The sequence below is a fragment of the Bufo gargarizans genome, chromosome 6 (assembly GCF_014858855.1).
Source record: "Bufo gargarizans isolate SCDJY-AF-19 chromosome 6, ASM1485885v1, whole genome shotgun sequence".
Lineage (NCBI taxonomy): Eukaryota > Metazoa > Chordata > Amphibia > Anura > Bufonidae > Bufo > Bufo gargarizans.
Genome location: NC_058085.1, coordinates 341,408,498 through 341,422,714, shown reverse-complemented (window position 1 = coordinate 341,422,714; position 14,217 = coordinate 341,408,498). Strand labels below are relative to the sequence as shown.

Genomic DNA, 14,217 nt, shown 5'->3' with positions numbered 1-14,217 from the left:
TTTCTACATCTACTGCAGTTTCAATGAAATCTTATGTAGTCCCCCTTGGCCTTTTGTCTATGTCTACTCATATATTTTTGCATTTTATTAACCACTTCCAGACCGGGCCATTTACCCCTTTCCTGACCAGGCCTCATTTTGCAAATCTGACATGTGTCACTTTATGTGGTAAAAACTTTGGAACACTTTTTCTCATCCAAGCCATTCTGAGATGGTTTTCTCTTGACACGTTGTACTTCATGTTAATGGTAAATTTGAGTCAATATGTTTTACCTTTATTTATAAAAAAAAATCCAAAAGTTAACAAAAATTTGGAAAAATTTCTAAATTTGAATCTGTCTGCTTTTGAAACAGAATGGAATACCTCATAAAATATTTATGACTTAACATTCCCCATATGTCTACTTTATGTTAGCATCATTTTGTAAATGTCATTTTATTTTTTTAGGGCGTTAGAAGGCTTCGAATTTAAGAAGCAATTCTTAAAATTTTTAAGAAAATTTCCCAAACCCACTTTTTAAGGAGCAGTTCAAGTCTAAAGTCACTTTGTCGGGGCTTACACAGTGAAAACCCCCATAAATTACCCCATTGTAGAAACTACACCCCTCAAGTTACTCTAAACTGATTTAACAAACTTTGTTAACCTGGAGATGAATTTTCCAAATTAAACTTTTTGGGCAGATTTTCCATTTGAAGCCATTTTTTTCTTTAACACATTGAGGGTTATCAGCCAAACAAAACTTAATATTTATTACCCTGATTCTGCGGTTTAGAGAAACACCCCACATGTGGTTGTAAACTGATGTAAGGGCACACGGCAGGGCGCAGAGGTAAAGGAGTGCCGTATGGTTTTTGCAAGGCAGATTTTGCTCGACTGGTTTTTAGATGCCCTGTCCCATTTGAAGCCCCCCTGATGCCCCCTTACAGTAGAAACTTTCCAAAATTGACCCCATTTTGGAAACTAGGGGATAAGGTGCCAGTTTTATTGGTACTATTTTGGGGTACATATGATTTTTAATTGCTCTATAGTACGTTTATTGTGAGGCAAGGTCTTGGCACTGTTTTTATTTTAAATTTTTTACAACATTCATCTGTGCTATTTTTATAGAGCAGGTAGTTACAGACGCAATGATATCAAATGTGTCTACTTTATTTCTTTCAGTTTTACATAATAAAGCATTAAAAAAAAAATTGGTACCATTTTTGGGTACATTTGATTTTTTGATCATTCATTATCACACTTTATAGGGCAAGGTTTTAGCAGTTTTTATTTATTTATTTTTACAGCGTTCACATGAGGAGTTCAATCATGTGACATTTTTATAGAGCAGATCATTATGGAAGTTGCAATACCTAATATGTATACTTTTTCTTATTTAATTTTTATACAATAAAAGCATTTTTTAAACCCAAAAAATGATGTTTTAGTGTCTCCATAGTCTCAGAGCCATAGTTTTTTTTATTTTTGCACCAATGGTTTTAGTTAGGATCTCATTTTGGGGGGAATACGCCTTTTTAATCGCTTGGTGTTGCACTTTGTGATGTTAGGTGACAAAAAAATAGCTTTTTTGGCACTGTTTTTATTTCTGTGTTCACGTGAGGGGTTAGGTTATGATATTTTTATAGAGCTGATTGTTACGGACGCGGCAATACCCAATATGTATACTTTTTTTTTGTTTATTTTTTTAATTTCACTTTAACACAATAATAGTGTTTTTGAAACAAAGAATGATGTTTTCATGTCTCCATGTTCTGTTTTAGTTTTTGAGCGATTTTCTTATGTAGGGGCACATTTTTTTGCGGGATGAGGTGACTGTTTTATTGGTACAATTTTGTGGGACATACGCCTTTTTGATCACTTTTTGTGATGTAAGGTGACAAAAATGGCTTTTTTTTTTTACACTGCTTTTATTTCATTTTTTTCATGTGAAACTTTTTTTTTCATTATTTTTTTTATAAAATGCTTTATTTTTTTATTTTTTATTTTACACTGCGTCCCCCCCCCATAAGGTCATACAAGACCTCTGAGGAACATTTAACTTCACATTTTTTTCCCCTTCACTATTGGAATAGTAGCCCCAGTTACAGGGGAAATACACCCCCAAGAGAGGCTGTACAGCAGAATACTGCGCTGTACAGCCTCAGTGCTGGGCTAATCGAGGTCTGTGGAAGACCCGACAGCTCCTGCACTCTCCCGGCCGTGGCGGTCACACGTAGCGCTTCCTGATCTACTCGCTGAGCACTGTGAACTGTCCCTGCCTTTCCTCTGGATTGCCCTGCTGTCACTGACAGCGGGCCCCCTGCTCGTCAGCTGCACGATGAGCGTGCAGCTGCCATCTCTAAATGGACCTTTTAGAATGTCTTCTTAGAGATAAACAACCGCCCTATAGGACGTTTATATCCTATGGGAGGTCGGGAAGTGGTTAAGGCCACATATTCTGCTACTGATGTACATGAGCGAAGTCTCTGAAGAGTGTGAATCTCTTGTACAAGCAGTGGAAGATGGTGAACTCGCTACAATCATTCCTTTAGCAACAACAGTTACATATATGATTCCAGTGAAGGAGATGGCAAATGATATGTCTTTAGGTAATTTATTGAATGCGCCCTGATGAAATGATGTGTTAGAGGTTAAAGGAAAATCCTCTCTCCAGCTCTGTCACGCATGTCTGACAAACAAGAAAGGACTGCAGGACACAGGAAATGGGCTCACAGGAAAGGAGGAGTTACATGATGAATAACATGGAAATAACAGCCATAGATAACTTCATAAAACAAAATATAAAAATAGCCACAAGATGGCCGCAAAGCACAGTAAGTATAATGGATAATAAATATAACACTTATTCAGAGGTGCAACTATAATTCATAGGGCTCCATAGCAAAATAAGATTGGGCTCCCGACCACCTAGTGTAAGAAAATTAAAACATGGGCATAAAGGTATGTATAATTGCACTATATATCAGAAAACCCACATTATATGAAAAAGCAGCCATATTGTTTCCCACAAACAGGTTCAAAGTTCTTGCACCTTATTGTTCCCTTTCCCCAGCGTCTGGACCCCATATCAAGTGTTATGGCTGCTATGGCTATAGTTATACCCATGCACTAAATACAGTTACAGTATGATGAATATTTAGAAGCCATTAGCTGGGACAGCACGCCACAGCTTGGATTATGGAATCTGCTGGCACTAATGATGGCAGCTCTAAGGCTGAGTTCACACGGGCGAGATTTCCGCACGGGTGCAATGCGGGAGGTGAACGCATTGCACCCGCACTGAATCTGGACCCATTCATTTCTATGGGGCTGTGCACATGAGCTGTGATTTTCACACATCACTTATGCGTTGCGTGAAAATCGCAGCATGCTCTATATTGTGCGTTTATCACGCAACGCAGACCCATAGAAGTGAATGGGGCTGAGTGAAAATCGCAAGCAAGTCGGATGCGGTGCGATTTTCACGCATGGTTGCTAGGTGACAGTCTATTTACTGTATTATTTTCCTTTATAACATGGTTATAAGGGAAAATAATAGCATTCTGAATACAGAATGCTTAGTAGGTGATCAATTGAGGGTTAAAAAAATAAAGTAATTAACTCTTATTTTATTTTTTTTAACCCTCAATTGATCACCTACTAAGCATTCTGTATTCAGAATGCTATTATTTTCCCTTATAACCATGTTATAAAGGAAAATAACATCTACACAACACCAAACCCAAACCTGAACTTCTGTGAAGAAGTTCGGGTCTGGGTACCACAGTCGGTTTTGTATCACGCGCGTGCAAAACACATTGCACCCATGTGATAAAAACGGAACATCTGATCGCAGTCAAAACTGACTGCAATTGCGTACCTACTCGCACGGGTTTGCCGCTATACACCGGGACGCATCCAGACCTAATCCGAACACGCTCGTGTGAACCCAGCCTAACCCTGGGTTCACACCTGAGCGCTTCTCAAACGCGCGTTTTACGCGCGTTTTTGTCGCGCGTTCTTATGCGCGTTTTTTGTAATAGTAAACGCGCGTTTGACGCGCGTTTGTGTCATTGACTGCAGTGTCCTTGACTGCAAGTACTTGTTTGAGCGTCGGGCGTTTTACAGCGCGTTCGTACGCGCTGTAAAACGCCCAGGTGTGAACCATTCCCATAGGGAAGCATTGGATTTCATGTCTTGAGCGTTTTACAGCGCGTTTGAACGCGCTGTAAAACGCTCAGGTGTGAACCCAGGGTTAGAGATTAACATACGGTTTACACAGGATTGTCTCCCACCACCAAAAGTGTAGGATTACCATTGTATAACCAAATATATTAGGGAGTCACTAATATCAGTCCCCCTAAAATTACTTGTAGTAACCGAGTCGAGGTTCCAGTAAAGCTTCCTATCTTTCTTTGATTCCTGAATGGTAAATATTCCACAAAAGGGGTTCCTACAATTGACATTTACCTCCTGTCCACAAGATAGGGGATAAATGACTGCTTGGACCCCCTCCAGTCATTGGAATGTGAGTTCCGAGCCCTCTGTTACTCTGTGATGAGCTTGAATTAAAGGGGTTGTCCCACACAAAATATTCTACAGTTCTTAAACCAGCACCTGGATCTGAATCTTTTTGTAATTGCATGTAATTGAAAAATTTGGCATAACCACTGAGCTATTCAATAAAATGTATATTTATAACGCCACCTGCTGCTAGTTTTTTCTTATTTCTTTGTCCTGCTCACTGAGATGGCCGCACATGCTCAGTTTCTTTCTTCAACTGCCCCCTGAGCTGTGATAGGGAGAGCTGAGACACGCCCCCTGAGCTGTGATAGGGAGAGCTGAGACACGCCCCCTGAGCTGTGATAGGGAGAGCTGAGACACGCCCCCTGAGCTGTGATAGGGAGAGCTGAGACACGCCCCTTGAGCTGCAGCAGAATTGACACTCCTATTGAGCTGTCAGCCTGATATAAATTTAGCAGAGCAATAAATGGGGAGATCTCTGGATCCATGTGACGCAAAGGGCGTTCTGGTTTGAAAAATTTTGAATATTTTTGTGGGACAACCCTTTTAAGGCCTTTTTCACTCGCCACTGATGTCCAGGACAAGATGGTCAGTTTTTCATGTGTGCAGACGTTGGGCATTTCCCACAGCATTTCCTACTTTTGAATACTTTTGTAATTGAATGTAATTAAAAATGTATTATAGCCACTGAGTTATTCACTGAAACCGATCTGTATAGCGCCACCTGCTGTTTGGCCTTTTTCAAAATTCTCGGTCCAGCTCGCTGAGGTTGACATACATGCTTAGTTCCATCCTTCACCTGCCACCAGCTGCAGCACAAAGGACACGCCGCCTGCGCTGCCAGTTTGAAATAAATCTAGCAGAGCAATTGGAGCAATGAGTGTGGAGATCTCTGGATCCATGTGAGGTACAGGGCTGGTTCTAGCTTTGTTAGAGATCGTCATGTACTATGTGATAACTTATTTGCATTTATTACATTACTCATGGGATAACCCCTGTTATATTGGCCATTGATGGCATATTGGTAGGATAGGTGCGGGTCCTGTCTCCAGAACGGCACCCCCTCCCCCCCAAAGTGAAAATAGTGCAGCCTCTGTGCACCGCTATGGGAGAAAAATAGCCGAGGCAGCGCTGTTTCCGTCAGTCCCATAGTGGTGAGCAAGCTATGGGACTTCCGAAAATAACCGAGCATGCTCTCTCCGTTATCCTTGGAAATCCCATAGTAAAGAATAAAGAGCAAGCCGCTCATCCGCGGTGTACTTACTGTCCTTCACTTTGGAGGCCCCGTTCTCTAGATAGGTGCCAATAGTCTAAGAGGTGGGACCCGCGCCTATCCTAGCAATATGCCAGATGGGTCACCTCTTTAAGAATTGGTCTTCAAATTCTTTGCCATGTCTAGAAGGCATTGCTTGTTGTTAGATCTGATTTAGTCTTGCAGACTCGCCCGGTAGAATTGCTCCAATCAAGGGCGGACCAGTGTATAACGCCCAGTGCGTCTTTATAATACAATAGTGCAGAAGTGATGAGTGACTTTATATGTGTCTCATCTCTGCTCAGATGTGGGAGGAAGCCATCGCCCTGGGCAAAGAACTGGCAGAGCAATATGAAAATGAAATGTTCGACTATGAACAGCTGAGTGAATTACTGGTGAGTTATTTATTTATCTTATTTTTATTAATGTGACATACTCAACCTGCCACTCATTCGTTCATCTTGGGGGGTCCTGCGGGGGATATAGGACCCCCGTTCTCATATTGTAAGAGTTGTCCCCTATCCCGTGAAGTTACCGGAATGTTCCTTAGGAGCTGTCACAACTCCCAAATAATTAGATTCTCCATAAAATAACAGTTCTAAAGCATCTTATCTTATAACTGCTTAGTGCTGTTCCTCTGTTATTCCACCTAGACACTTATTGCCAACTGGATGTTACCATTCCCCTACACAGTCTGACACCGGAAGCACTGATCCGACCCCCCCCCCCCCCTAACTACTGACACCCAGTTGGCAATTTTTTTCTAAACTTGTAGTAGGAATAACTGAGGAATGGAACAGCACAGTCAGGGGGTGGTGACAGCCGGGTCTTCTTTAATCTATGTCTGTGCAGAGGATTTGGAGCTCTGTATCAGAAAAAACAAAGCTCTGACCACAATAAAAGATAAAAAATATATAGAAATTAATCGGCACAGCATTTTGTATATAATTGAAATAATGAGAACAGGTAAAAAAAATCACTTTAAATGGGTTTTCCAAGATTTTAATACTGACCTATTCTCTGGATAGGTCAGCAGTATCTGATCGGCAGGGGTCCCGGGTCCACCGATCAGCTGTTTGAGAAGGCACCAGCCCTCCTGTGAGCACTGCGGCCTTCTGTCTGCTTGTCCTAAGCCAGTGACGACACGGTTCTTCTCTCACGTGGCCTAGGAGCATCTCAGTCCCATAGAAGTAAATGGGGCTGAGCGCGATACCAAACATAGCCACTATACAATGTGCGGCGCTGTGCTTGGTAAGCTGCAAGGAAGCCACGGCGCTCACAGGAGTTCCGGAGCCTTCTCAAACAGCTGATCGGTGGGGGTCCCAGGTGTCAGATCAGATACCGGTGACCTATTCTGAGTATAGGTCATCAGTGTTAAAATATCGGGAAACCCTTTTACGGCTAAGTGTTAAAGGGGTTGTCTCTCACTTCAGTAAGTGGCATTTATCATGTAGAGAAAGTTAATACAAGGCACTTACTAATATATTGTGATTGTCCATTATTGCCTCCTTTGCTGGCTGGATTCATTTTTCCATCACATTATACGCTGATCATCTCTAGGGGTTACGACCACCACTGCAGCGCAGATACAAAGTGGCCAGGACAGGAGCTGCTATGCATGCTGAGAGGCCAGCGCCTTTTCCTATACCGCTGCTGGATTGCAGGGTGGTCGTAACCCCTGGAGACGAGCAGTGTATAATCTAATGGGAAAAATGAATCAAGCCAGTATAGTGTGCAAGCACGACCACCACTGATGGATTGCAGGGTGGTCTGTAACCATCGAAACAAGCAGTGTATAATGTGATGGAAAAATTAATGAAGCCAGCAAAGGAAGCAATATGGACAATCACAATACATTAGTAAGTGCCTTGTATTAACATTCTCTACATGATGAATGTAATTTGCTGAAGTGAGAGACAATCCCTTTAAGAGATGACAAATAAATAAAGCCATGTCTGACCTGCTAGTCTGGACAGTAGCAAACGGGCTTTTAATGTTTGACGGCCGCTGTTCATTGGGACTTACTGAATATTGGTGGCACCAGAAAGAGCCAATAATCCAGGCGGTTTGCCTGTTACTCCGGGTACAGCTCGCACACTATGTACTTGCTCATCTCAAACTTCTTTTCTGTCACACGTTTCTTTTCATTGCAGAAAAAACAAGCACAGTTTTTTGAAAGCATCGTGAAAGTTATCCGGCCAAAGCCTGACTACTTTGCCGTTGGATATTTCGGACAAGGATTCCCCACGTTCATTAGGGTATGCTTAAAATTTATATGGCATTAATACTGCAATCTGACTGGCGGTGCATTCAGTTACTGTATTAATCGAAGTTTGTTACTTATTTTATGCGCTGCGTGTGCTGTATGTGACTGCAGAACACGTAAGTACATTCTACTTGTGTGCTGTCAGTGTGTCATAAACCTAAGTACAGATGTAGTGGAGCTAAAATGGACTCTGATAAGACACATCACAGCGTTATCTCCGTTATCTCGTGACAAAAGCCATTGAAATCCATTGAAAAGTCAGTTAACAGTTTTTTAACTTAACACGTTAACCATCAAATTTAGCTTGGCTGCATCTGTATAAAGCCTCATTCACATGTCCATGCTCAAATCCGGGAGAAGGTGGTTAGAGATGCATCCGTGAAGGATCCCTGTGTCCGTTTTTTGCTGTCTGTGTGCTATCCGTGTTTCACTGACCCTGCACAGCTGGAAAATAATTTTCAACGCATCTCTTCCTTAGGGAGCATTCACACGACCGTGTTTTTCCTTCCGTGTCCGTTCCGGACAATGCACGGACCCATTAATTTCTATGGGTCCACAAAAATTGCGGAATGCCTTTCATTGTCATCCGTGTGCTGTCCATTCCGTGTGTCCGTTCCTTTTATTTTAGAACATATCCTATACTTGGCTGCAAATTGTTGTCCGTGGCCCCATAGAAAGTCAATGGGTCCGAAAAAAACTGATAGGACACGGAAATGCATCCGTATGTCATCCGTTTTTTGCCGACCCCTGGACTGAAAACATTCTAGGAAACCCCATTTCAGTCCCATTTCAGTTTTTTGCAGACCGTGAAAAAGGGATGACACACGGAAGCACCACGTCCGTATTATACGGACTTACTGAACGGAAAGAGAACTAAAGACATACGGAACACACGGATCCGTGATTTGCGGACCGCAAAACCAACATGGTCGTCTGAATGCTCCCTAAAGATGGCATCCATGTTGCATCTGTGGTTTTCACTGACCCATAGACTGTAATGGGTGCGATGGATCCGTGAACACGGACAAAATAGAGCATGAATCCGTGCTAAAAACAATGACCCATGGACCGTGATAAAACACTGATGTGTGACAACACACACAAAAAATGAATTGGGACGTGTACTGTCCGTAGAGAAAACGTACCGCACACATGCGTGGAACACTGACGTGTGAATGAGGCTTTACTGTTGAAACCTCCAAAGTTGATTCGCATAAAACTTTGTTCCAATACTGTACGGAGCAGGAGCCCCATACAGTATTAGAATTTATGAAGTTATTACCTGAAGTCTCGCGAAACTTCGCGAAGTAATAACTTCGGCTCATCGGAGCCAATACATTCTAATACTGTACGGAGCTCCCGCTCCATACAGTATTGGAACGGAGATTTATCCGAAGTCGATTCACTCATCCCTACTGTTCGACTTTGTCAGTCAGCTGCATGACCCTAAAACAAACAGTTTTGTAGCAATCCTGCAAAGAACTCGAGGGTTAATCTCCTGCTTCGTATTCGGCCGAAGGGGAGGCAACTGCTGCAGCCATTGTCGTACAGCCAGACACAGGACAGTGAGGAGGAGGAGGAGGGTGGACATGGCTAAGCTTCTGGGAAACAGAGAAGAAAGAGGAGATGAAGCGTGGAAGGGCTGGGATAGTGTCTGCGTTTAGGGTTCCTTTGAGTTAACAATAGAAGTTTAGTAGGAGAACCTGTCACCTGTATACTATCTTAATGGACAACCCATGGTTACCATGCAATACATTGATTCCTGAGTTCAGTCCACTACTTATCAGAGGGGTATTCTGCATCTAATAGGGCATATATTAGATGTTTATACCCCTCAAGGACTGGGCCAATTTTCATTTTTGCATCTTAATTTTTCACTCTCTGCCTTCCTGCAGCCATAACCACTTTATTTTTCCATTCACATAACTTTATGAGGACTTTTTTGCAGGACAAGTAGTACTTTCTAATGGCACAGTTTTATATTCTATGCAATGTAGTGGGAAGCTGGAAAACAAATTCCAAATGGGGTGATATTGGGGATTTTTTTTTTTATGTATTCCATTTTTTATTGCATTCCTTATGTGCTAAAACTGATCTGTTACCTTCATTCTCCGGGTCAGTACAATTACAAAAATACCACATTTATATATTTTTTCTTATGGTTTAACACTTAAACTTTAAATAATGTTTTATTTTTCTTCACTATTTTCTGACTCCCATAACTTACGGTATATATTTATGTCCATGGAGCTGTGTGTGTGTAGCAATCTGCAGTTTTTAATAATATTGTCTTCGAGTATTTAGGGGAGGTGAAGCAAAGAAAAAACTGCGAATCTGCTTTTTAGATTATTTTTTTCTGTTGCCGTGCTCACCATACCATCAATACGTTTCTATTTTAAAAAATTGGGTCGTTTTGGGATACAGCGATACTTTATTGTTTATTATTAATATCGGGAAAGCATGTGACTTACATTTTTATATCTTTTGGGGAAAAAAACATATTTTTAAAAAAGTTATTTACTTTTTTGAGCACATCGCTTCCCAGGTTTCATCTCTCATATACTGTGGTCGCAAATGACCACTGCGTTGAGGGGATAAAAGTCCAGGATTGGCTTTATCGCCGATCCTAGACGATGCTTCCAGGTGTCTGCTATGTAAAACAGCAGGTACCCGATGGCTATGGCGCCCACCCAGACTTCCGCCATACATGTACAGCTCTCGTCCTTAAGAGGTTAATGACCTATGTATTCCCATTTTAGACATTATTATCATTTGCACCCACTATGCACATGTAATAGTTATCATCCTAACTGGTAACCATAAGCTCCAGCTACCAATTAAATTGCTTTTTCCTCAGTTTATGTTTGAGGACAACTTTAGGACTGGACCAGTCTTGTAAGTAATGGGGGTATCTGTTAACAGCACGATTGGGGTGTACTTAAAATGGCTATCTATGCAGTTGTGGAGAGACCCAACTGCACGCTGGCTGGTACCATTGAGGCAGCCGTCTAACAAACCAGTAAGTATGGGGCATGGATCCTGTTGTACTAAGTGGGACCCACACGCAACATTTGGGCTGTTGCCTTCACAAGCAGTTGCACCTTTTCATCCCCGATCTCAGCTCAAGGTGGACAACCCTGTTGAGGAAAAAGGACCCTAGGTAAAAATCAGCAACCCCACCCCACCAGTCCAGGTGTACGTTTTATAATTCTGCGTGATGAAAACCATGGGCAGGTACCTTCACCCTTTAATTGCTGTGGTGCCCATGGACTTAGCATGTCCACATGGTGCCACCCTGAGCTGTATGGCCATAGGTCATTGTCGACAAACAGTACCCTGTTATTAACCACCTGCACAAAGTATCCAGGTGTGTCCGCAGCTTCCAGCACAGCGGCTGTCACCGGTGAGCCGAGATTTGCAGATCATTGAAATTCATAGCTGGTTCAGTCCAACAAGCAATTTTCCAGCTTAGACACATTATGTGTGTAGTAAAAGAGTGAATAATGCAAACTGTGAACTGCGTTTTAAGCATCTTTTTTAATCCAGGGCTGGTTTCTCTTCACGAGCCAGTGGGTCTGCGTTTGTGCGGAAATGCATTTATTGCGTTTTACACTCGCTGGGCAGGGGGGTCATTTTGGCACTCCTGTACATTAGCCGGGGAACAGTTATGTTTCATTGCCTGTTTAATGCATTGCTGACAAAGAATTTGGTTTTAAAACCCGATTTCCTCGCCCCTTTCATTTCAATTTGTCTTTGCCGCCCTTGTCAATAATTTAATTTTTCGTGCTTTTATGTTTGATGAACTTACCTTACATAACTTGCTCCAGGGCCTAATGATGTTTGGCTTTGTGTACAGAAGCCGCAAGTTAGAAATTGCACAGAAGTAGGTCAGCAAAAGTAGGAATCCATTGCCTGCTGGCAATCTTATTAAAACTATAATACCCTGTTTTGTTTCTGCTAGCCTTGCCGCTAATATTGAGCTGCAGACATTAAATAAAGGTCACATGGGCAGGCGCGGGTAACGTCGTCTGGCTGCTCGTATTAGCGCACTTTGATTCCTGGATGGAAAAAAAAAAGTCCTTCCTGCTTTCTACACACAAATACCGGCCATTGCAATTAACAGCCAGCGATCTATTCATTGCCGAGAGGGCTTTTCCCAGTCCTGTGGGAAAGAGGCGTCCTGCGGAGGGCGGTGGGCGTCCAGCAGTGCTGGGGGCACCTGGCCATATGCTGCCAATATCTGTGAAACTGGAGAATTTATGCTGGTGCTTAATGTAGAAATAATGTTCCAAGTAACCGGAGGAACCGTTTAGTAACCTAAGGGAGAGAGAAGAGATGTAAGTCAATAAATCAGTCAGTATCTTATACTGTAGTTTCTCAACTCCGTTCAGAATTTATGCCCCTCCACCAGAAATGTATAGCTCTGAAAACCACGTACGCCTTCACAACAGTTTTTTTTTTTTTTTTTCTGACCCCATACATCTAAAGTGAAATTAAGTCGTCTTCTACATAATTTCCTATAATTTTGTCTCTACAGCTCTTATGCAGAACTATGCGTCTCCATGGTAACAGGCAGCAAACAATGTCTGTGGAGTCCCATGCTTTCTTCCTTTTGTACATATATACTGTAGGTTTATATGATACAGAGACAGAGTAAGTCCTGACAGGACTCCTAGTAGAGACAGTGGGAGTCCTGGTGACTCTGCCCCTGTACCAGTGTGTATACAGAGCAGGCTGTCAGTCACCCTGTGTGGGCAAGGTGATCAGGACTCTGTCTCTCCAGGAGTCCTGTCTGGATTTACTTTGCTTCTTAGTCAAGAGTCCTGCTCCAGATCCTATAAACCTATATATCACACCGCTCTGCTGATCTCCCTCTGTCAGATCCTGCTCTCAGATAGGGCAGTGACAGGTTCACTTTAAGCTCCTGGGCCTCAATCTGTAACAGGGCCCCCAGACTTATAATATTGGCCCCATCTTGCAGAGTGCTGTGGCTATCAAAGTCCGGGTTTCTTACCTGTAGGTCCTTAAACAGAAAGCATGTATTTGGGTCTGCAGAACAGTTATTTTTTATTTTTTTTTACACCATTTTAAATGTATGTTTCTTCTCTGTTTTTCAGAATAAAGTCTTCATTTACCGGGGTAAGGAATATGAGAGACGTGAAGACTTTGAGACTCGACTTTTAACACAGTTTCCGAATGCAGAAAAGATGAAGACCACATCACCACCTGGCGATGACCTTAAGAATTCTTCTGGACAGTGTATCCTTAAAGGTTCAGACAGTACAGGATTAGTGTGTGGTCTGTATACAGTATATGGATTCATATCCCTCTTATGATGAGGACAAGACCAGGGCATGTTTCTTCCTTGCTGAGGAGATAATCCAGATATGTTTTCCCATAATGAGATTACCAAGACCTGTTCTTCAGATGAGGTGGAAATTGCAAAGACATATTTTCCCATAGTCGGAAGAAGACCAGGATTCAGTACTCTTATGATATGAAGCAGACCAGGGTTCATGCCTCTTAACATGAGGAGACGACCTGGCTTCATTACTCCTAAGACTTGGTGAGGACAAGTTTTCATTTCTCCTAGTATGTGGAGCAGACCACGGTTCATATCCTCTTAAAATGTAGAGATGACCTGGTTTTATTTCTTCTAAGACCTGGCAAGGAAAAGGTTCATTTCTCCTAGGATGTGGAAAATACCTGGGTTCATTCCACTTAATGAGTGGAGACGACCTGGGTTCATTCCACTTAATGAGTGGAGACGACCTGGGTTCATTCCTCGTAAGACGTGGCGAGGACAAGGGTTCATTTCTCCTAAGGGTACTTTCACACTTGCGTTGTTGGATTCAGTTCCGTCACCGGAACTGCCTGCCGGATCCAGCAATCTGTATGCAAACGGATACTATTTGTAGACAGATCCGTCTCACAAATGCATTGCAATACCGAATCCGTCTCTCCGGTTGTCATCTGGAAAAACGGATACGGTATTCATCTTTTTCACATGCGCAGGCCGCAAAACTGGATCTGTTTTTCTGGAACACTTGGGGCTGGATCCGGCATTAATACATTTCAATGTAAAATAACGCTGGCATTCTGGCAAGTGTTCCGGAATTTTGGACAGAGAAAATACCGCCGCATGCTGCGGTATTTTTTTCCGTCCAAAAACCGTACAGTGATTGAACTGAAGAC

The 14,217-nt window shown here is 42.4% G+C and overlaps 1 protein-coding gene across 1 annotated transcript in view; it reads left to right on the top strand.

Annotated features, from left to right (window-relative positions):
* Positions 1 to 14,217, top strand: part of DOCK1 (dedicator of cytokinesis 1) — a 388,933-nt gene that overhangs the window by 340,717 nt on the left and 33,999 nt on the right. The window contains exons 39-41 of the mRNA XM_044296110.1: positions 6,062 to 6,151; positions 7,910 to 8,014; positions 13,140 to 13,281. Of these exons, the coding sequence (XP_044152045.1) occupies positions 6,062 to 6,151; positions 7,910 to 8,014; positions 13,140 to 13,281 (337 nt within the window). The remainder of the gene's footprint in view (positions 1 to 6,061; positions 6,152 to 7,909; positions 8,015 to 13,139; positions 13,282 to 14,217) is intronic.